We start from the raw sequence: 22,501 nt of genomic DNA, 5'->3' as shown, positions 1-22,501 counted from the left end.
GTGGGTCTGACACACCGGTGTCAATGTGTTCTTTTTTCCATTTCCAGGAGTGTATGTTTGACAGTTATGCAATGTTGGTGCACACATAAGGTAAAATATGAAGGATTTCCATCATGATGGAGGAACATTCTGTGCGGCCAGCAGAGTGTCGTCTAGTTGTTCAACTGATACATTCCCCCTCCTGCCTCCCAAGAAAAGTAATTTTATTACCACTCATGTCTCCACAGTAAATGGACTGTGATCATATTACAGAACACACTACATCATGCACAGATATAGAAACAAACATGATAAAATTTTTTTCGCTGTACTGTGTGGGTTTTCCTGTGGGCCCTGGTCATTATTGTATGTGCTACTGATTCCATCCCATATAGATGTGCTTTCATCAGTAGATAGTATTAAACCAAGTATATCAGAATTGCTATTTAACTAGTGACAAAATTGAAATTGCTGAGGACTGTCTCACATGTGTAGATGCCGCACATGGTTTAGGTGAAATGGTTGAGGTTTCTACATGCAATATCACCACATGTGTTCATTCAACATGGACTTGCAAAAAATCACCACACCTTAACTTGCAGGGTTAAATTATGTTAATAATGTGCTACTGTTCCCACACTTTTTGTTGAATGTTTCATCTGAGCAAAAATGTAAACTGAACATCCAAAATCATTCACAGTGCATGTTAAAAACTCTGGAAAAATGTGACAACCCAGAATTTGACTTCTGTGACAGTGTCGATTATTTTTAAGCAGCAGTATTATCATTGCCATCACAGGAGTGGTAAATTTACACCATTTCTGCAATATATTGCAGTAGTGTAAATGTGCCATTTGTAAAGATCATATATACCATGAAACAGATATGACACTTCAGTCACGAAAGACTTCGTCATTTACAGAATTTCTCTTCCTTCCTTCCTTCCTTCCTCAACTCTGCTGTATTTAAAATCCTAGCAACACGCTTAAAGTTGCAATGGAGTGTGAATACAAAAGTGCAGTTGCATGGCAAAAATAAGATATTGAGAGCGCAGGTTTTGATGTAAGAGGAGACAGGGACTATATATAAACCTTGCACATGCAGCAGTCAGACCATGTACATGAAACTCATTCTGTCCCAGAAAACATTTGGAATAAGATCTATGACAGTTTGAATTTTACTTCAAAAGACTGTTCGTCGTTAACTGAGATATTGATTTCAATCTGTGTAGTGTATGATAATGAGGTACAGATCAGTATGTTGAGTAACGAAGAGACAGCAGTTTCAGTAATAGTATTAATCTTTGACATTATACAGTCACAATGTAATCAGTCTATTACTTTGTTCACATTTTCATCTACTTCTACATCTACACGATTGCTCTGCAATTCACAATTAAGTGCCTGGCAGGGGGTTCATTGAACCATCTCCAAGCTATTTCTCTACCATTCCACTCTCGAATGGCATGCAGGAAAATTAGCACTTAAATCTTTGTGTGGGCTCAGATTTCTCTTATTTTATCATAATCATGATTTCTCCTTATGCATATTTTTGCAATTGGAGGGAAAAGAGTTGGTGATCAAAATTTCATGAGAAGATCCTGGGAAAAAAGACGACTTAGTTTCAGTGGTTGCCATCCCAATTCATGTACCATGTCCATGGCATTCTTCCCTATTTCACGATAATACAAATGAGGTAGCCTTCTTTGAACGTCGTAGACATCCTCTGTCAGTCCCATGTGTTGTGGATCCCACACCGCACAGCAATGTTTCAGAACGGGGTGGACGCATGTTGTGTAAGCAGTCTCTTTAGTGGACCAACTGCATTTTCTAGGAGTTCTACCAATAAATTGCAGTATCTGGTTTGCTTTCCCCACAATATTATCTATGTGAATGTTCCAATTTAGTTATTCGTGTGATATATTGTGTAGGTGGAATTTGGTGGATTTCTTTTAGTACTCATGTGGATGACTTCCCATTTTCCATTATTTAGAGTCAATTTCCATTTTCATACTATACAGATATTATGTCTAAATCATTTTGCAATTTTTTTGATCATCTGATGACTTCACAAGATAGAAAATGACCGCATCATATGGAAACAATCTAATACAACTGCTCAAATTGTCTCCTGTGATGTTTATGTAGATCCGGAGCAGCAGAAAGCCTATAATGCTTCCTTTGAGAATGCCAGGTATTACTTCTGTTTTACTTGATAAGTTTCCATCAGTTACTACAAACGGTGAGCTTTCTGGCAGGAAATCAAGAATCATGTCACACAGCTGAGATGATACACCACAGGCACTCAATTTGTTTAGAAGTCGCTTGTGAGGAATGGTGTCAAAAGCCTTTTGGAACTCTAAAAATATGGAAACAATTTGACATTTCCTGTCGATGCCACTGATTACTTTTTGAGAATAAAGAGCAGCTTCTGTTTCACAAGAATGATATTATCTGAATACTCTAAGTATTTGTCAATAAACCATTTTCTTAGAGGTAATTTGTAAGGTCCAAACACGATATATTTTCCAAAATCCTACTGTAAATCAGCATTAGTGATAAGAATACGTAATTCAGTGGATTTCTTCAATTTCCTTTCTTGGGTATTGGTGTGACTTTTGTAACTTTCCATTCTTCAGGTATGGGTCTTTCGACGAGCGAGGGGCTGTGCACGATTGCTAAGTATGGAGCTATCATAACAGCACTCTTCTGAAAGGAACCTGACTTCTATACATTCTGGACTGGAGGTCTTGCTTTTGTTGAGTGATTTAAGCTGCTTTGCTACATCTAGGATGTCTACTTCTACGTTACTCATGTTGGCACTTGTTCAAGATTTGAATTCTGGAATATTTACTTAGTCTTCTTTGGTGAAGGAGTTGCAGAAAACTGTGTTTAGTAACTCTGCGTTAGTGGCACTGTCATCATTGTTATCATGCAGTGAAGGCATTGGTTTCGTCTTGCCAATGGTGTACTTAACGTACAACCTGAATCTCCTTGGGTTTTGTGCCAGATTTCAAGACATCTCACATTGAAGTTCATGCTAAATTTAGAGCTTCTGTAAAACTTAAGACAGTCTTGGGATTTTGCATTCTCTCAAATTTGTCATGCTGTTTTTATTGCTTTTGCAGCTGTGTTCTGCCTTGTTCTGTATACCATGGAGAATTAGTACCATCGCTTATTAATTTATTTGGTATATCTACCTCAATTGCTGTTGATACCATTTCTTTAAATTCAAACCCCATCTGGTCTAAAATTACTCAGTCAGATTGGAAGGAGAGGAGACTGCCTCTTAGGAAGGTGTCAAGCAAATTTTTATGTGTGTGTGTGTGTGTGTGTGTGTGTGTGTGTGTGTTTTTTCTTTTAAATACATGTACTGTATTTTTGTTTTTGGTAGATTTGGATGTTGCAGTATCCAGTCTTGCTACAACAGCCTTGTGGTCACTAATCCCTGTATCCGTCGTCATGCTCTCTATATGCTCAAGATTATTTGTTGGTAATAGGTCAAAATTGTTTTCGCAACCATTTACACTTCAAGTAGTCTCCTGAACTAAGTGTTCAAAATAATCTTCTGAGAAAGCATTCAGTACAATTTAGGATGACATTTTGTGCCTATCGCCAGCTTTAAATGTGTATTTTTGCCAACATATTGAAGGTAAATTGAATTGGTCACCAACTATAATTGTGTGAGTGGGGTACCTATTTGAAATAACTCAAGTTTTCTTTGAACTGCTCGGCAGCTGTATCATCTGAGTTAGGGAACTAATTAATAATGTATTCCAATTGGCAAGTATAATCTGCCCATACTAACTCACAGAAACTATCTGCTTCAGTTCCATTACAAGGTAAACTACTTGTGACAACAATAAATGTTCCACCACCAACTGTATTTAATCTGTCCTTTCTGCACACTGTTAGGTCATTTGTAAAAATTTCAGCTGAACTTATTTTTGGCTTTAGCCAGCTTCCTGTGTGTATAAGAATTCTATCTTTATTGTTTTCTGTTGGCATGTGGAGCTCTGGTTCTTTTCCAACACAGCTACAATATTTTACAACTACAATACAGACTGTTGCTAAGTGTACCTTTGTGTGTTTGCCCTGCACACTTTTATACTGATGCCCTTTCTGTAGTTCCTGGGACCCTAAAAAAAAAAAAAAAAACCACCCAATTTGCTGCCTCCACTACCTGTGTAGCTACATCCTGTGTGTAGTGGACCTGTGACCTATTAAGCAGAACCCAGAAACCAGTCACCCAATGGCTCAATTCGAGGAGTCTACAGCCAACAGTCACACAACCACCAGAGCCTCTGATTCGGAACCCTCCACTCAGCTCTATATGGAAGGACCACAGTTGGTACTGTTGATGATGCTACAGATGGTGAGCCCAGTTGGTACTGTTGACAATGCTACAGATGGTGAGCCCCTTCTTCTCGGGAGAAAGACTGGCAGGTTTTATCACATCAGCTAGCTACCAGAAACCGGAATCTCTTCTGATACAAAGCAACATGCATCATTGGTACCAACATGAGCCACTACCTACAGTTGGCTGCACCATGCTCTTCACAGCGTCTGGAAGCATCCTATCCATATCTGGAAAGACTCCCGCTGGTTTGCACACAGAGTGCACACTGGATTCCTTCTCCTCCTTGGCAGCCATATCCCTAAGAGGCCCCATTAATGCACCTAACATTGGAACTCTCAACTACCAGTAAACCTGTCATGCGTGAGTTCCGAGACCTTGTGGGCCAAGAGGCTTTTCGTAGAACAGAGTGAGCAACCACTCTATCTCAGGGACATCATCAGCAACAGATAGCACCCAAAACCTGTTCATCCGAAGAACTGGGGAGGCCCTCCGATCAGCCACTCGGAAAGTCTGTCGATGCCTACCGAATCTTGGAATGAACTCCCACTTGACCATACGTGAGGGGTCAACCTCAGTAGGCAGTAGCCAAGGTGGCCACAGTAGTGGACTGATCTGGCGACACATGGGATTTGCTGAATGCCCCTCGAATCTTCACATCTGGCCCTCCACAGTGATGCCCAGTGGCAGCAGCTTAAAGCTGTGTGACTGAAGCCAACACCTCCTGGAGCTGTGAGTGAAGGGTCACCAACTCCGTTCACATCCAAACACAGCTGTCACAGTTCTTATTAATACTGAAAACAGCGGAAACAAACATGTGCAAAATTAATTAGCGATGTGCTGCTGCAGTAACAAAAGTGTGAGGCCTGTAGCTCCTGCATTGGCTGTTCAAACACAAAACAAATGCCTGGCACAATGCAAACAGTGGTACTATGTACTTCACAGTAAATAAAATCCAAAACTGTGCCTGATAAATAAACAGATAAATATGACCTTAATGACTTTAAGCTAAAGAGCACAGAGGAAATTTAAAAATAAGTTGCTTCTAATGAGAAGCTTGACAAACATCGCAGATGAAAACAGTGTCCTCTAATGTGGCTGCTGCAGTAACAAAAGCTAGCACTCGACTTAGGCCTGTAGCTGCCATCCATATTAGTTGGGGCATTTATGTGTATGGCCATGGCTTGGTATTCTCCAGCTTAAGAACTGTATCCTTTCTGGAAACAAACGTGAGAGGTGTGCTGCAGATATGGTAAAACCTTCGCCACACAATATGGTGGTGATAAAGTGTTAGAGACACGCTGCTCCCATTGTTCTACATTTTTGATTTGTAAAAGACCCAAATGATGCCATTATGAATGTGTGTATACTGTGTTTTCTTTGCATAACAGCTTCTCCAGTCATGTTTTGATAAACACAGACATCATCACGAGAGACACAGTCAAATACTAACTTGAAATTTTTATCTATATTTGTAACTTTCCAGTAAATTATATACTTGGAGAGTAGAAAGAGTAGAACTGGACTAAAATTCATTTTGAATTCCTGCTGTTTTGATGTGAAATAGAGATCATAGAGGGTTAACAATTAAATACTCAATATAATTGGGAGGAGGCTGGATTGAAATTCTAACTTTCACTTATGTAGGTTTCCTGTAAATTTTCAGAATCACTGTGTGGCTAATTGCATCCCTTCCTGCAAGCCTGTTGTCCATAATTGATCACCTGTTTGCTGACAGAAACCTCGTCCACCACTCGAGCAAAAGACAAACCACTTCCTCCTATTAATTGAGTGATTATACTAAATTAATAAAATGATTATTATTATGTGATTTCTGTTTATCCAGATTTTAGTGCCTTGTCACAAAGGAGTAACTATTTTCTCTTTTTGGGTGTTGCAAATTCTTGTTCTTACACACATCTTTTCTTCGCAGGGCGCTACAACCTCCTGGGTGGAAAAGAGAGTGGCACTGTGGTGTCCGTGTAATTAAGAGCAATCGTTTAGTAGGTTTTATAAGTGCAATTCCTGCTATGCTGAGGCTATATAATGAGTAAGTTGTATTAACATATTCTAAAAATTATTATTAACGTATTAGTTAAAATGAACATTTTTGAAACTTACTGGCATTTTAAAACTGTGTGCCGGACCGAGATTTGAACTCGGGACCTTTGCCTTTCGCAGGCAAGTGCTGTACCAACCGAGCTACCCAAGCACGACTCACGACCTGCCCTAGCATGACTCACGACCTGCCCTCACATCTTCAATTCTACCAATACCTCATCTCCTACCTTCCAAACTTCAAAGAAGCTCTTCTCTGAACCAGAAGAGCTTCTGTGAAGTTTGGAAGGTAGGAGATGAAGTACTGGCAGAATTGTAGCTGTGAGGGCGGTTCGTGAGTTGTGCTTGGGTTGCTCGGTTGGAAGAGCACTTGCCCACGAAAGGCAAAGATCCTGAGTTCGGGTCTCTGTCCGACACACAGTTTTAATCTGCCAGAAAGTTTCATGTCAGTGCACACTCTGCTGCAGAGCGAAAATCTCATTTGGGATGAAAATTTTTTGTTAAGGCAGCTTAACAGAGTTGGGGAAAAAGACTCGTGCTCATGATTGTGATGTTTAGGAATAATGATAGGAGAACAAAAAATGTTCATAAGTGAATGGTGTGTAATTATGCTGAGTTGGATGTGTACAGTGTTAGTACATTAGCCAGATTACTGTTGTATAATAAACTTCGTTTTTCTTACATAGTGAATTTCCATGTTTCAATGTTTTTTAAATTACAGTGGTTTTCTGGTGTAACCTGAATGTGAAACTCAATAGGACCCAGTTACTTGTTGCCCAAATTAGATCTTGGTGACTGTTGACATTTTTCATATTATGTGGTCAACTGGCAGCGAAAAATGCAGTTGGATTTTTGTATTGTAATTGAACTACTTCTGAATTGTTTCATTTGTTGGTGCAAGTCTAGTGAAATTTCCTCTCGTTTGCATTCTTTATGTTATAGAATGTACCATTTAAGCATAATAAGAAAACATGCAATGAGAAAAATACTAGTCCTCGAGATTTTCCTTTAGAGTACCTAAGTAATTCGTCTCATATCAAACAATGACTGTTAAATTTTTAACTCAATATATGAGTTATAGTATCTAATTATGCTGATATTAAATGAAAAGTAACTAGACATAGCTAGAGGAATCTGTCTCCAGTATTTGAAAATACTTGGCACATCTGACTTTGCCATGTGGAAAATGTAGTAAAATTGTTGTCATAAACATCCAGATACAACTGCAATCACATTTTAATGGTATGGGTTTTAATGCTGTGCAGTCTGACCAAAGAGTCTGCTACAGTTGATGTATCTGTTGTCAGGACCTGAGAAATTACTTCTAATTTTAGTTGGTGCCATTACCATAGTGGCAAGAAGTGGTGTGCCCCTTTCCAACTATAATTCAGTTAAAAGTAACACCACAGTACTGCTAAGCCTGCCAAATTTATTGACACTTACTCAGCAATAAAAGCATTCATGTTATGGAATAGAACTTTTCACGCTTCTGTTTTGTGTGAGGTGTTTCCTTTTTCCCCATTGGAAAAGTAAAATGGTGTATGTTCTGTAGTTTCAAATTTATGAATATTTGATAACTGGAGCCAGTCTTTGCATTGTCATGCCCAGTGACACTAACAGATGTATCCTGTTTGTCATTAAACTGTTTTTTTACTAATTGGAATATTTTTGTGTAGTTAACACAGAAATGCATTTCATTGAGAAATTTTATAACTAAGTCAATTTACTAAAGTTCATTTTTCTTATCCCATGATTCACTTAGTTTCTGATGGTTTGTTTTTAGACAGCGGAAAATGGTTGAGATAAACTTCCTATGTGTACATAAAAAGCTGAGATCAAAAAGAGTTGCACCAGTTCTAATTCGTGAAATAACACGTCGTGTGAACCTGTGTGGAATTTTTCAAGCTGTATATACTGCAGGTGTTGTTTTGCCCAAACCTGTTGGAACATGCAGGTAAGCCTTATAACAAGTAGTAATCATTAACTGTTGTCAGTTGTGAGGTTGATATTAAATAGTGGCAATTGTGAAACTGAATAATTAAGTATAAATGTTGTGAAATAGATTTTCAGTTTGCACCACGTAAAACTTTTTTTTTCCAAAATTTAAAAGAACTGTAAATTGTTCTCTCTCCTTAATAATGTTATCTAGTAAATTAGCATTGTTGTTTCCTTCTCCTCCTTCAGTCTGAAGTCTGGTTCGATACATATCTACATGTCTCCGCAATATCCTTTCTTTCAGGAGTGCTAGTCTTGCAAGGTTCACAGTAGAGCTTCTGTAAAGTTTGGAAGGTAGGAGACGAGGTACTGGCGGAAGTAAAGCTGTGAGGACAGGGCGTGAGTCGTGCTTGGGTAGCTCAGTTGGTAGAGCATTTGCCCATGATAGGCAAAGGTCCCGAGTTCGAGTCTCGGTCTAGCACGCAGTTTTAATCTGCCAGGAAGTTTCAGATCTACATGTTACTCTATCCTGTGCAAGTCTCAAGTCTCATCATCTTCACTTTATTCCCCCCTCCCCCCCTCCCTCACTAATACACCACACCCCCTCTCACTAATACCATCTCTCCCTCCTCCCTCACCACCACCACCACCACCACCACCACCACCACCCCACCCCTTACTCTTTCTTCCAGTACGAAATTAATTGACAATTCCTTGATGCCTCAGAATGTCATATCAACTGATCCCTTGTTTTAGCAGGTACCTGACCCGGGAGACAATTGCGGGTAGGGGGGCGGGGGCAAATTCATATTCTTCAGGTGAAAAAACTTAGTTTCACAAAGCGCCTAGCATCCAGCGCATGTTGGTTTATCGATTAGTCATATGATTTTGAAACGCATCCCTGTTGGTTTTTGAACACACTCTTGAAAGTTGATTTCTGAATGAATCTAAGTTGATTTTTGAATGCGTGCATAGTGTACGTGATGTCTGTCAGGGGAATCCTTGTCGCATCTAGAAATAAACTTTCCTGCAGGCAAAAGGGGACTGGGCTATACGAGCTGAGTGGAGTAAAGCCGAACAAGTGAATGCCAATCGCTGTCTGATTATGTTGTTGATTGGGTTTGCGAATGATCAGCATTGTTATAGTTACTAGGGAAATCCATAGAGTCCAACTACCAGAGTGGAAATAAACGACTAACAGAAATAACAGGTAATAAAGATTATGTGTATCTAAGAAAATGAAATGTTGTCAGAAAATTTTTGACCAGATCGCTACACTAGTAAGGGCCAGTTGTACAGCCCCCATCTAGCAGCCACTTAAGTTCTATTCTGGAAGTAGCACGGAAAATGGTTTGTACGAAAATAACAACTCCTAACCAGAGAATAATCAGGGATAACTGCACCGGTGATTCTGGCAGGGTTAGTGAAGTTAATCGGCGTACAAGTTTAGACAAAGACATTGAGTCATAACAAAATTGTCTGTTAGAATGAGGAAGGAGAAGAAACAGGGACATCAAACAAATTAGGGAAGAATATGACGATTCCAAATTTATATAAAAATCTGGTACTACTACTTTTCAATCTCGTGCTCAAGAAACTGGAGCGTATGAGTGAAATGTGAAACTATTTTCTAACATAAAGCTTTTTGCTTGTAATAGGCCTAATAGGCATTTTATGTTGGTCTTCGTGAATTATATTCTGTCATGTTATAAAAATGACCATTTGTACCAAAACAGTCTCGTTTGTTTGGTGTGTGTTACAATTTCTGCAGTGTTAGAAAGGCTTATTTTGCTTTATCAAGCAGATAGTGACAAAATAGATGTAATCATATCGAGAAACCACACCGGTCTTAGGTACTATTTGTATTAACAGCTTACGCAGTATTAGACAACGATGTTTCGATTTTTCATGTAGCAAAATGTTTGACGAACTTTGATGACTTGATAGATTCTTTCGCAGAAAGGAAAGCACGCCATGTAAAGCTGCTGCAAGATTAGAGGGAAAACAATGCTAGGAGCTAAGGATTGAAGAAGTGTGTACTGTCTTGCTTGTCTCTTGTCTTTACTGGTTTTATGTATCCTATATTTAATTTTGTTACCCAAAACAGAAAGTTTTTAGCTAACAGGCAACAAAGAGTGCAAATTTTCTGAAGACTTCTTGTTCTCCTGATTACAAATAATCCCATCCAGTATTAATTGTGAGTAAAAAAAAAAAAAATGGCAGGATGTCAAACCGGGTGACTGGGAGCAGGAGAGGCACCACAGGACATTTCAATTTCCACAGTCCTGATTATAGTTTGATGGCATCCAGTACAAAATATACACGTTTAAATTCCACAGAGCGAAATACAGTGGCGTGCAATAGAAGAATGCTTGTGAAGAGGGGTGGCACTGCACTCTGGCACACTTAGGACCAAATGACGTGTCTTACATTTCCTCAAGCATATATGTTTTATGTATCAGACTCTTCAGAAAGATGTGCGTTAGAAAATGAACATATTTTTGAAAATTCTATTTTTTAAACTTTTGGTGACATATCTCAAACGCTCGAGGGAGGGGGGCACTATCTTAGTATTGCCCCGGTTCGAAAATATCGTAGATCCAGGGCTGATGCGCAGAGCAGTCTGTGTTATAGTGGGGAAGTGTCGTCGTCTCCACGTGACCAGTGTTTACATTTAGTGATTTTGCTGTTTCCTCTTCATTTACTGCTCTTACGTCAAATGAAAACAAAACGGATTTCTGTGGCCGGGAGCTATCAAGTGAATTAAAATACATTCACATAATTACAGAATGCTAATAGATGTTATTAGTTTCAGATTTTATTTTATTTCCACTTTTCTGACAGTCATGCATTAATTGCCTTGTAGAACAATGAAGTTATTTTTGTCGGTTTGCCAAACAAATTTGGTTTTTATTAACCTTTTACACTGAGGCAGTCAATGTGTTTGAAACGAAGTGTTTAGTTCCATACTATTGGCTAATTTCAACTGCTCGCTGCATTTCAAGCACACTCTTTCATCTTCTAGCACGTATGACATTGTGCCATGATAAAGAATCAAAAATGAGTTAATACAGTACTGGTACTCCAAGAAAATTTACATCCTGAAACCCACACTGAAAAGCTTAATATCAGTTCGAGCGCTACTGCATTGGGAATCTGGATATACGAATGTGATCTTTAAGTATGCGCCATTTTAGTATGGTTCACGAAATTCTGATGCTCTTGGAGTATCCTCTGATGTCTTTTTTGCTCTTATGACATAATGTAAGATCTTTTAATGTTTTACATATATGAACATATGGGCATCCTGCGTCATAGTAGCTGCAAAAGCGTGGTGGTTCCTGTTATCTGGCGCTCTCTGACAACTAGTGAAACTAACCTATTTCTAACATGTCGTGGGAAAATATTGCAAATTGTGGTTTGAGAAGTGTTACTTTGAAAGTAAATTTCCTTTTACGCAAGTTGAACTATGTACGAGAATGTACGATGAATTTCTTAAAGCTGTAGCTGTAGCTAATATATTTGTGGGAAACTTTGAGCACATGTCACTGGACTTTTACTGGCACATTTGTGTGATATATCTTAAAGTGTAACACGCGCAAAAAAGATCAATATTATATGTGAAGGCTTTCCTTTTTTTGTAGCAACGCTATGTATATTAATTTAAAACATTAACTTTCCATGTTTGTGTATCCGTGCTACTTAACAGTGATGTTGCTATTAGCTGACTACATCACGTGTCCTGGGGTCTGAATATCCACTGTCATTGGCTGGTGAGATCACATGACATGAGCATGTCATGGCTTAAAAAAGCGTATTGCAATCTCGATTACAATGGTTCGGAAAGGAACATGCGGTGTTTGGTGGAACTTGAATTTATACTTTCATAATAAGAAAATATGCAGCGTACATGTTGCTGCACATCAAAAATCTTTCCAAAAGGGGTTTTCTTCCCTGAGTTTTGTTTTATAAAGTGCCGGGAAATTCTATGCCCACACATAAAAACATAACCATTCAAAAGGATTGATAAGTTTTACAGTTCCGAGGGAAAATGACATGGAAAAAGTGTTTTCATCCGGGAGAAATTGTATTCTTAATCGGGAAATCTGGGAATTTTTATTTTATTTTATTTATTTATTTTTTTTCCTTGTCCGCATATACACCCTGATAGAGCTTCCCCCCCCCCCCCCCGCCCGCCCACTCCCCCCCCCCCCCCCTTCCACACACACAGAATTAATTAATTTCAGGCATAGCCATAACAATTTTCAAATCGTAATTTTGGCTTAAATAATTTGACTACCTTAATTTGTAAGTGGTTGCAGGTGACAAACTGAAACAAAACAGTCAGTGTAGAAACATAATACATCAGGAAAACCACACCATGTGGTAAAAAGGTATGAATTCATGTTTTATGTGTTTTTTTCAGATATCTGTAATTACGATTGAAAAACTAATATTTACATGTATACAAATACTAAAAGAACATTCTTTAACAGCCGTAAAATAAAAGCCCACTGAAGATGCTGCTAGTGCAGTGAAACATGTTTGGGTTAAAAAACAAAATTGTGTTTTGCTAAAGGCAGACCGTATCCAAAAACATACATACTGCTGTATATTCTTTATATTTGAAAATGAAGTGTTGTACAGCATTTTATACCAGTGTCATAGCGATGCTGCAAGCAGATTTTGTAAGGTCTGAACTTGTGTGAATGCTTTCATTCTAAATTCAGTATCTGTTTCTACAGTTTTACTGAGCATTGATAATCTGTTGTTCTTCAGATATTTATTAGAGGATCAGTAAAATAATTTTAATGTTTGTGTTTTTGACTCATTTGTCATTACTATGTAAGCATCCAACAACTTGGGAAAATTTTACTGATGTTCAACTTTTTAATGGAATGACAGAAGTATCTTGTTCCTCAGTACATAATAAAATGCATTTACTTCGCATGAATGTGTACTACTACTACTACTACTACTACTACTACTACTACTACTTTAGTTGCAATTCTGTGCTGTTAGGTCATCCTACGCCCCATAGACAATTTTCGGTTTGTATGGAATGAGTTTTAAAAAAGGGAGGGGGAAAAAAAAGGTAATTGTGTTACTTATTGAACGCTGGTCAAGTGCTTTTTGAGTTTTGAAAGGGTAGTAACACAACAGTTGCTACCAAAAACATTTGCAGTGTTTATCCATATGTATTAGCCATTTATAAATGCCAAAGCTAGTTTTCTAAGTTCTGATCTTTTCATTTTGATCTTTCTGACTCGTATTGATCAGGAACACCTACTACTTTAGACACGACATGTTAAGGTTGGAAGTGGAAGCAAATCCATCTTGTTCAATCAAGGAACCGTCAAACACTCTTAACCGACATTGGTTCGAATGAACGTTTGCAGCAGATTGGTAAAGATAAACGAAGCTAACTGATCCACCATATAAAACTTACTGCTTCAGTGGTACAATACAGAAGCATTTTTTGATTGCTTGATCACTGGAAATGAGAAATGAGTTCTCTGCAACAATAAAAAATGCAAAAGACATTGGTTGTCTCTTGAATAAATTACTGTGAAGTACAGCTAAGCCAGGTTTGTTAGTGTGTTCACGAGGTTGTTCATTTTAAAGTGCTGAAAGCTGGACAAACGGTGAGTTCATTTCCTTTTATTCCAATTGCTGCAACATTTTCTAAGTGACAAAAAATTTGAAAATGTGGATGATGTCCAAAATGCCATCTCCAGATATTTTGCTCCAAACCCAATTGATTTGTATCGTTCCGGCACTGAAAATTTGCACACGATGGCATAAGATTGGTGGTAATGGGGGTGCTTACATTGTTGTTGTTGTTGTTGTTGTTGTTGTTGTGGTCTTCAGTCCTGAGACTGGTTTGATGCAGCTCTCTAAAGCTGCATGCCCTCGGGAAAAATTACGGCTGTAGTTTCCCCTTGCTTTCAGCTGTTCACAGTACCACAACAGCAAGGCCGTTTTGGTTAGTGTTACAAGGCCAGATCAGTCAATCATCCAGACTTTTGCCCCTGCAACTACTGAAAAGGCTGCTGCTCCTCTTCAGGAACCACACGTTTGTGTAGCCTCTCAACAGATACCCCTCCATTGTGGTTGCACCTACGGTATGGCTATCTGTATCGTTGAGGCACGCAAGCCTCCCCACCAATGGCAAGGTCCATGGTTCATGGGGGGGGGAGGGTGCTTACATTATTGATTAAAATAAAAATAAAAAATTAAAATAAAAACTTTTTATTGATTAAAATAAAAACTCGTTAACAATTTATCTGTTTGAATTTAATGTAAAAAAAGGGTATTAATTTCCAGTACCCATAATTACAAAAAATCATAGTATTCTACCATTACTCTTGCTGTTTGTGAAACATAGACTGATGATCCAAAATGTATTGACCATCTGCTTTATAGCATAATATCCATAATTGGAATGCAGTGCAGCTAAAATTCTATATGATGTAGATTTGACAAGTCCTTAGTAGGTTTCCTGAGGCACGTGGCACCAAATGTCTATGCATGGGTTATGCAATCCCATAAATTGTGGGCCAGTGGCTTGTGGGTGCAAAGGTGGTGCCTTATAGCATCCCACATGTGGTAAATCAGTTTCCTGTAAGATCAATTTAGTGGCCAATACATAAACACAAGTTAACTGTCATACCCCAAAAACCACTGTATTGGGATTCTAGCCTTGTCACCTGGATAGCTATAGTGCTGGAAGATGCCATTGCTTTCAGGGAAACCATCAAGCATGAAGGGGTACAGGTGATCAGCAGTAATGTTAACATAATCCACAGTGTCACGGTGCCTTCAATTACTATCGTTAGATGCCATCAAAGCCCAGATGACTCTCTCTCATAGCATAATGCTACCTCAATGGCATGATGCATGTTTTAAGCAACTGTTTGCTCTGAGATGGGGGATCTGGATAGGGCCACTGACATCAACCTGATGTAACAGTAAATATTATCCATCTGACCAGGTGACACATTTCCATTGATCAATGTTCCAATCTCAGTGATACTGTATCCCCTTAAAATCGCAACTTAAAACATCATTGGGTCGATGTAAGAATGAAGTTATGAAGAATTCTGCAGACAGCTGGTAAAATTATTACTTTGATACACAACCAGTTTTAGGTCTAAAGCCACATCATCAGGTGCAACAGTATTAAAAGATCATAGTTGTGCCCATTGCTCCTAGTCAAGATATATTATTCAGTTAATATTGTCTACATTACATTGATGAATGAAGGTTCACAGAGATGAGATCCATTAATTTCCTAAAAATTGCTGGTGGGTGGCTCATGTTATTATAGACCCTTGTTTCAAAATTTGCCTGCGCTGTTCTGACGACAGGGCGATCCGGTGTTGGGAAGAGTAGAAGCGGCCCGCACATGCAACTAAGATGATTATGTGTATCCTGCTTTATAGAGTCAGCAAGCCTCCAATCTGCACATTTGGTGATGTGTGGGTGTCCAACACCTTGTCCCCTATGCATGATTTCACTAACTTCAACCACTTTCCATAGATGTTCACTATAGTAGTACTTGAACAGCTAACAAGCTTCGCTGTTTCTCAGATACTTGGGTTTTGGTGTCAGGCCATAGCAATCAGTCCTTTGTGAAAATCACACACGTCATTCGGTTTCCCCATTTGTAGCCATATTGCTGCTAGAATGATTCATCTCTGCTCCACTTCTACACTTTCCTTACTGTGTCACATGCTTGCAACACCACGAGCCTGCATTCACTTGTGGTGGACGGTGGTCATTATGTTGTAACTTATCAGTGTATCTTCCTCCTTCCACCACATGTAAAAACTCAAAATAGAATTATTTTTACAGTTGCTTGGAGAAGACCATTTAATAAATCGTCTACTTGTTCTTTCACTGATTGGTGAGGGCTGGATAACAAACCAGTTTACTTGCTCACAGGATTTCATGTGCATAAATTATTTTCATTACACAAAACACTTCCGCAGCCTATGTTCAAGCATTGAGCCTTAAGGAGTTTTGTATGTGGTGTGGTGCCTAAGATATCTGTTCATAGATTTTTACCAGAAGAAGAAGAAGAAGAAGTAGAAGAACTACTCTTGTGGATTTATCGCCAGATAGTTATGTATATGTAATTATGGAAGAGGGTATTTCCATTTAAATGTTTGTGTGTCTACGAATTGATAACACTCTAAATAATGTTATGCCATGTTGCTTGATCATTTCAATTAACACAGGTGACCAAAACTACGGAGAAAAGCTAGTATGTAATGTGTAAACTGAAATAATATTTAAATTGGGGGTAATGGACATCATAATTTCGAACAGATATCCTAGAAACCACATGAATGTCTTGGAGGAGCTCATCTACTTAGAAAACATTGCACACCTTAGGTGGTTTCGTGGCCTGAACTTGTCTAGGTATTCTGATGTAGATACACAGGTAGTCCGTGATTTCTATCAAATTTCTCTCAACCATTTACCTCCTCTCCTCTCCTCTCCTCTCCTCTCCTCTCCTCTCCTCTCCTCTCCTCTCCTCTCCTCTCCTCTCCTCTCCTCTCCTCTCCTCTCCTCTCCTCTCCTCTCCTCTCCTCTCCTCTCCTCTCCTCTCCTCTCCTCTCCTCTCCTCTCCTCTCCTCTCCTCTCCTCTCCTCTCCTCTCCTCTCCTCTCCTCTCCTCTCCTCTCCTCTCCTCTCCTCTCCTCTCCTCTCCTCTCCTGATATACACCCACCCTTTCCCCCCTTCTGACCCTCTCAAGCATTGTTACATCTGAACTCAGACTATAACAGCAATAATTTTATAAATGTGACAGCAAATCTTGGTGGAATTAATTTGATATTCTGTCTTGATATATACAGTTGATAAATAGTGTGTGATGGAGTGCTTTTATATAGGTACAGTATATATGAAATGTAAGTGTTTTATGTATGCAACAACTTATTAGGACTACATAAGACTGTCCTCCGTATTTTTAAAATAATGTGTTATTAACCTGAGCATCTGAGGTATCTGTGTAACATTGTTTTTCTCCATTGTTGCAGATACTGGCATCGTTCACTCAATCCTAAAAAGCTCATTGAAGTGAAATTCTCACATTTAAGTAGAAATATGACAATGCAGAGAACACTGAAGCTTTACAAACTCCCAGATACAACTAAAACACCAGGTTTCAGGAAAATGACAGCTGCAGACTTACCACAAGCTCATGTCTTAGTTAATGAGGTATTCATAAGCATCTTTCTTAAATATTATGATCAGTTTCTGTGAAAGTGGTGTGAATAGTTCAATTTTGAATCCAGATACTCAAAATCTGACTGTCCTAGTTTCCTTAGATACAAATTCATTTTTGTCCCTAGTAGTTTGCTGGTTAATATGTGAACTTGGATTTGCAGGATGGAAGTGAACATATAGTACAACTGTGTGTTTACTATGTGACATGTTCATAACACAATGGGTTTTCAGTAACCACTACTTTTGATAGAGGGAAAAATCCTGTGCTGATCCTGAAGTAACTTCCATGTTAATAGCAGCAGTACATTCCACAAAAAGCTTATGTTTTAATGCTATAGAGGGACACATCAGTGTACTGAACAATATTAGAAATGAGACCAGCACTTTGTTTCAGTATTTTGCAAACATTAAAATGATCAGATTCACTTGCCAATGTATCTGTTTTGTGCAGCAACTAGAGTTTAGCTGTACTGCAGTGTAAAAAATTTTACTGCAGTGTAAAAAATATTTTAAAATGTATACTAGGTATTGACAATGAATTACATGCAGATCAGTTGGGGATATAATTCTGTACTCCAGATACTAGGAAGAAATTAAATTATTGTCAATTGAGAGAAAATATTGGTTAAAAGCATGGGATTCATTGTATGAATGCCATTTCAAACTATGACCAACAAAATATATTCACTGTTTAAATGCTGAAAATGCAAGAGCCGCCATTAAATACCACTGCACGTTATTTGTAATTGGTGAAGAGTATGAGTGTGTTATCATGTTTCAGACTTGCTTAACTGCAGTACAATAATGCTCTTTTGACTAATTTTGATGATTAGCTACTTGAAACTTTGACTCACAAACAAGAAGAAAGGGAAATAGAGCACTCCCGTGGCTTAGGTACCAGTGATCACTGATTCCATAAATATTTTGTAGAATAGCTTTCTGAAACACAACTGTTACCTAAATTTTACATATATTTGGAAACATAACCCTGAATGAACCAACCACAAAAATAAATTTCTTTTCATGAAAATATTGCTTCAGTTGGTATAGGAAAAAATAGTACTAGTGAAAAGAACAATGCTGAAAAATAGTAATTCTTAGCAGCAATATTGTAGTCCTCTGTTAATGTCTGAAATTATCATCAGATTTTCTTCAGTCATGTAGATAGGCATCAAAAAGGGTGCATAGGAGTTGTCAAGAGGGGGCACTTGATCCCCCCATTCCCCCCTCCCCTTGCAACCTGCAGTACAGTGTTAGAATTCATTACAGAATTCTCATACACGATTGGTAACCATCAGTTGTTTGGGATATGATGAGTTTTTTGGGTCATCTACAAAATTTACTTCTTGCGGAATGACACATTCCGAAATTGTCATTTATATCAAAAATGCTGTTTGAGTTTTACCCCCTTCCACCTGGATAAATTTCTGTCTACGACCATGGACATTTATGACTACTGCATTTATTACAGGGTGTATTTTATAACAAATGTAATTAGTTTTGCAATCACTGTTCACAGTAGAGCAGAAGTTGATCAGGAAGTTTTGTGGCCATAATTAGCTGTGCATGTAAATTTCTGTTTTTTACTGTTGATTGTGCATGAAGTCCTATTACTCTGTACTCTATTTAAGTTCATGCTTTATATTATCAAAATTTTTGTTTTTCAGTACCTAAAAAGATTTGACCTGGCACCAGTTTTCTCAGAGGAAGATTTTCGCCATTGGTTTCTACCCCAGCCTGGCATAATTGACAGTTTCGTAGTGGAAGAAAACAATAAAATAACAGGTAGTAACACACATTTCAACTGAAAACCAAAGTAACAGCTATGACTTTTTAATTGTAGATGGTGCATTTTTGAGTTAATTGTATTGGTAGCAAGTTTATTACATTGTGATTCATCTGTTATTTTTATTTTTTTGTGATATTTATGTTGTGACGCAGATTACCTGAAATTGAAAGGTATGACTTGGTTTTGACTGAGGTCCAAACCATTTTCTCATGCAAACATCGAGGCATTCTACATGCCCATTACTTGTGACACTAAGAAGGAAATGATTGATAATTTATCACTTATGCACCTCGGTCAACATATTGGTAACGTGATTACTGTCATGGTCATAAAGATGTCAGGAATTTGTATGAATTTTTCGTAACAGGTCAGTTAGCGACTACTTTCAGCTGCCTTGTAGGCGGCTGCAGTTTTCCACATGTGCTGTATATGTTTATGAGAAATAGCAACAAGGTTTCATCTTCATAAATTATACTGGACCACTTATTAGCTAATTGTTTTCATGCTAACTGTTGATGGTCAAGCAAGCTGCCATGGTGTTAAAGATACTAGATTTGTATTTAGACACACACTTCCCTGTTTGACTATCCTGATATAGATTTTCTTGTATTTGCCTAAACCATTTCAGACAAATTCTGTAATGATTCCTTGAAAAAGGTCTTGACCGATTCTCTTCTCTATCCTTCCTGAAGCAAGCATGTATTCTGTCTGACCATACTGTACCAAGAGCTTCAATCTTTTAGCAGAAAATGGAAGAGTTTCTCTCGTAATCACGTTGCCACCAGTGGGATACTAATAATACTTCCTTTAAGTTAGTAAAGCTGTTATCAGCTCAAAGGTTGGTTTGAACACCACAGTACTTTGTGAGGCATGTTCCTATTGCAGGTGGTATGCCATTGCCTTCCTCAGACCATTGAACTGACGTAACCAGCTAATTATAGGGAGACCTACAGTTGAACATGGGCTCTGAACCATGGTGAAGTGAAAGAAATAGTCACACACAATCCTGACTCAACTTTGAACCTTGGACCTTTAGAATTAGTAGTCCGAACTTAACTGCCAAGCCACACCCACTTCCCACTTCCCCTTGCATTATTTTTTTGTTAAATGTAATATTTGTCCTTTTTATCAGATCATGATTTGACTTAATTTAGTAGATATTAATGCTATTGAATGCTGCAATTTATCTTGATTGGCTCAATTTGATTCACAGCTATGCAGTGGAACAAGCGTATGTAGTTGTTAACCAGTCAATGAACATTATTATGGACAAATTAATTTTCAACACTCCACAATATTTAATTAGCATGAAGACTGTAATCTTGCAGCATGTGTGTATTCCTTGCCTTTTTCATATCTAAAATTGTACTGTGAATATCTTTAATATGTAAGTGTAATAAGTAGTAAATTCTCAACATTCTTTCAGTTTACTTCCACTTACCTCTCAATAAAATTTTAACTTCATTTTTCTTTTTTTTCTTTTTTTCAAGATTTTGTTAGCTTTTACACACTGCCATCTACAGTGATGCATCATCCATTGCACAAAACTTTGAAAGCTGCATATTCTTTTTACAATGTTTCTACCAAGACTCCGTGGGTAGAGTTAATGGGAGATGCTCTGGTCTCAGCAAAGAATGTAAGTTAAATATTGTGTACTTAATTTTTATCTTATATAGATGCTAAGTAAATTAACTATTTGCAATAAATCAACAGCAAAGATATTTCTTTGACTGATGCTTCAGGTACTAAAATTTGGTCCATTTCTTATTGTTCTCATCAGTCTGGTTGGAATTTGTATAACGTGGTAATAATGATACATAAATTCAAAACAGTGTGTTCAACATGATTATTTGTGCAGATGTGGCACTGGAAAGCCCTGTTTGGAATGCAAGAAATAAAGGCACCCACTCCCTGTAATATTTTGTCGAGAATTGACATTGTGAGAGTGTTGCTGTGTGAAAACACAGGTTAATTCTTACAGTAAAGTAAAATAAACAACAAAAAAATGCTCTTTATTAAGAAAAAATAGTGCCATTACTGGTTTTGAGCCAACATGTTCACCAGATTAGTTTTCATATTTAAAATTACGTACAGCTTATGCTGGATATGTCATGTTTTCTGATTTTAGTTATGGTGAAAGTTCCATAGGGTACTGGTTCCCTACAACAAAAACAATGTGAGAAAATGGAGTGCTCTACTATAACCGGACCTAACAGTGAATTAAAACAATGTGAACAACTATTGATGTTGTAAGGATAATGAAATCTGGCTGCATACCAGTGAAAAGCATCAACATTTATTACACCATGAAAATCTACGTAATCTTCAACATAAACAACTTCCTAAGATAAGAACTGAGGTTATTGCTATTTGCATTGAAAATCCTGTCTCTCTCTGTTTCTGTGTTGACTGCTTTTGAAGCAGCTTATATTACACTGAATAGTAAGTTAGATTTAACACTTTCCTCAACTTTGAAGGTACAGAGAGTGAAAAGCCCAATTATATAAATAGATGGTGATTTACAAAGACAAAACAGTGCCAAATAATGTTTCCATCAGAAAAGTTACAATATGTACATAAATTTGATCATGTAAGAATTAACCTGTACTCCCCATAAAGTTGTGACGTTGAGCAGTTGGCAGTCACATACAGAAGACTGAAAACGTTGCTGACCTTTTGGACAACATGATTCTTAAGAGCTAACTAAAATAACACACACTTCCATGTATGCATGTCTACATTGTCAGTGCTGCAGCTACTTTTGGTTGAGGGCTTCTCAGGTAGACTGATCTGAGAGGAAAAAGAAGGCAAAGAGTGGAAAGAAGAGTGAAGGAATAGGGTATCTTATGACAGAGAGAAAGAGGCCACAAGGGAAAGAGGTATGAATGTGGCACCAAGTGGCTTGCACTGATGCAGGCAAAGAGAATTGTGTGTGCTACATGAAGCAAAGGAGATGGTGGGGTGGGTGTAGGCTCTCCACAGGAATATGACTCACGTGGCAAGGGGCTGAGAATAAGTGCGGCGTAAGAGCAGACCAGTGTATTTCATAGATTCAGTGAATGGCAGAATACCACTTTGAGAGGTGGTAACGATTGTGGGAAGGATGCTCCTCATTTCCAGGCATGATGATAGGTAGTTGAAGCCCTT

General features: G+C 38.1%; 1 protein-coding gene across 2 annotated transcripts in view; it reads left to right on the top strand.

Annotated features, from left to right (window-relative positions):
• LOC126248921 (glycylpeptide N-tetradecanoyltransferase 2-like) overlaps positions 1-22,501 on the top strand; it is a 93,221-nt gene that overhangs the window by 49,927 nt on the left and 20,793 nt on the right. For both annotated transcript variants that reach the window (XM_049950415.1, XM_049950416.1), the window contains 5 exons: positions 6,269-6,385; positions 8,177-8,347; positions 17,376-17,556; positions 19,233-19,350; positions 20,845-20,990. In XM_049950415.1, coding sequence (XP_049806372.1) covers positions 6,269-6,385; positions 8,177-8,347; positions 17,376-17,556; positions 19,233-19,350; positions 20,845-20,990 — 733 coding nt within the window. The remainder of the gene's footprint in view (positions 1-6,268; positions 6,386-8,176; positions 8,348-17,375; positions 17,557-19,232; positions 19,351-20,844; positions 20,991-22,501) is intronic.

Source organism: Schistocerca nitens, chromosome 3 (genome assembly GCF_023898315.1).
Source record: "Schistocerca nitens isolate TAMUIC-IGC-003100 chromosome 3, iqSchNite1.1, whole genome shotgun sequence".
Classification (NCBI taxonomy): domain Eukaryota; kingdom Metazoa; phylum Arthropoda; class Insecta; order Orthoptera; family Acrididae; genus Schistocerca; species Schistocerca nitens.
This window is presented reverse-complemented; position numbering and strand designations above follow the sequence as displayed.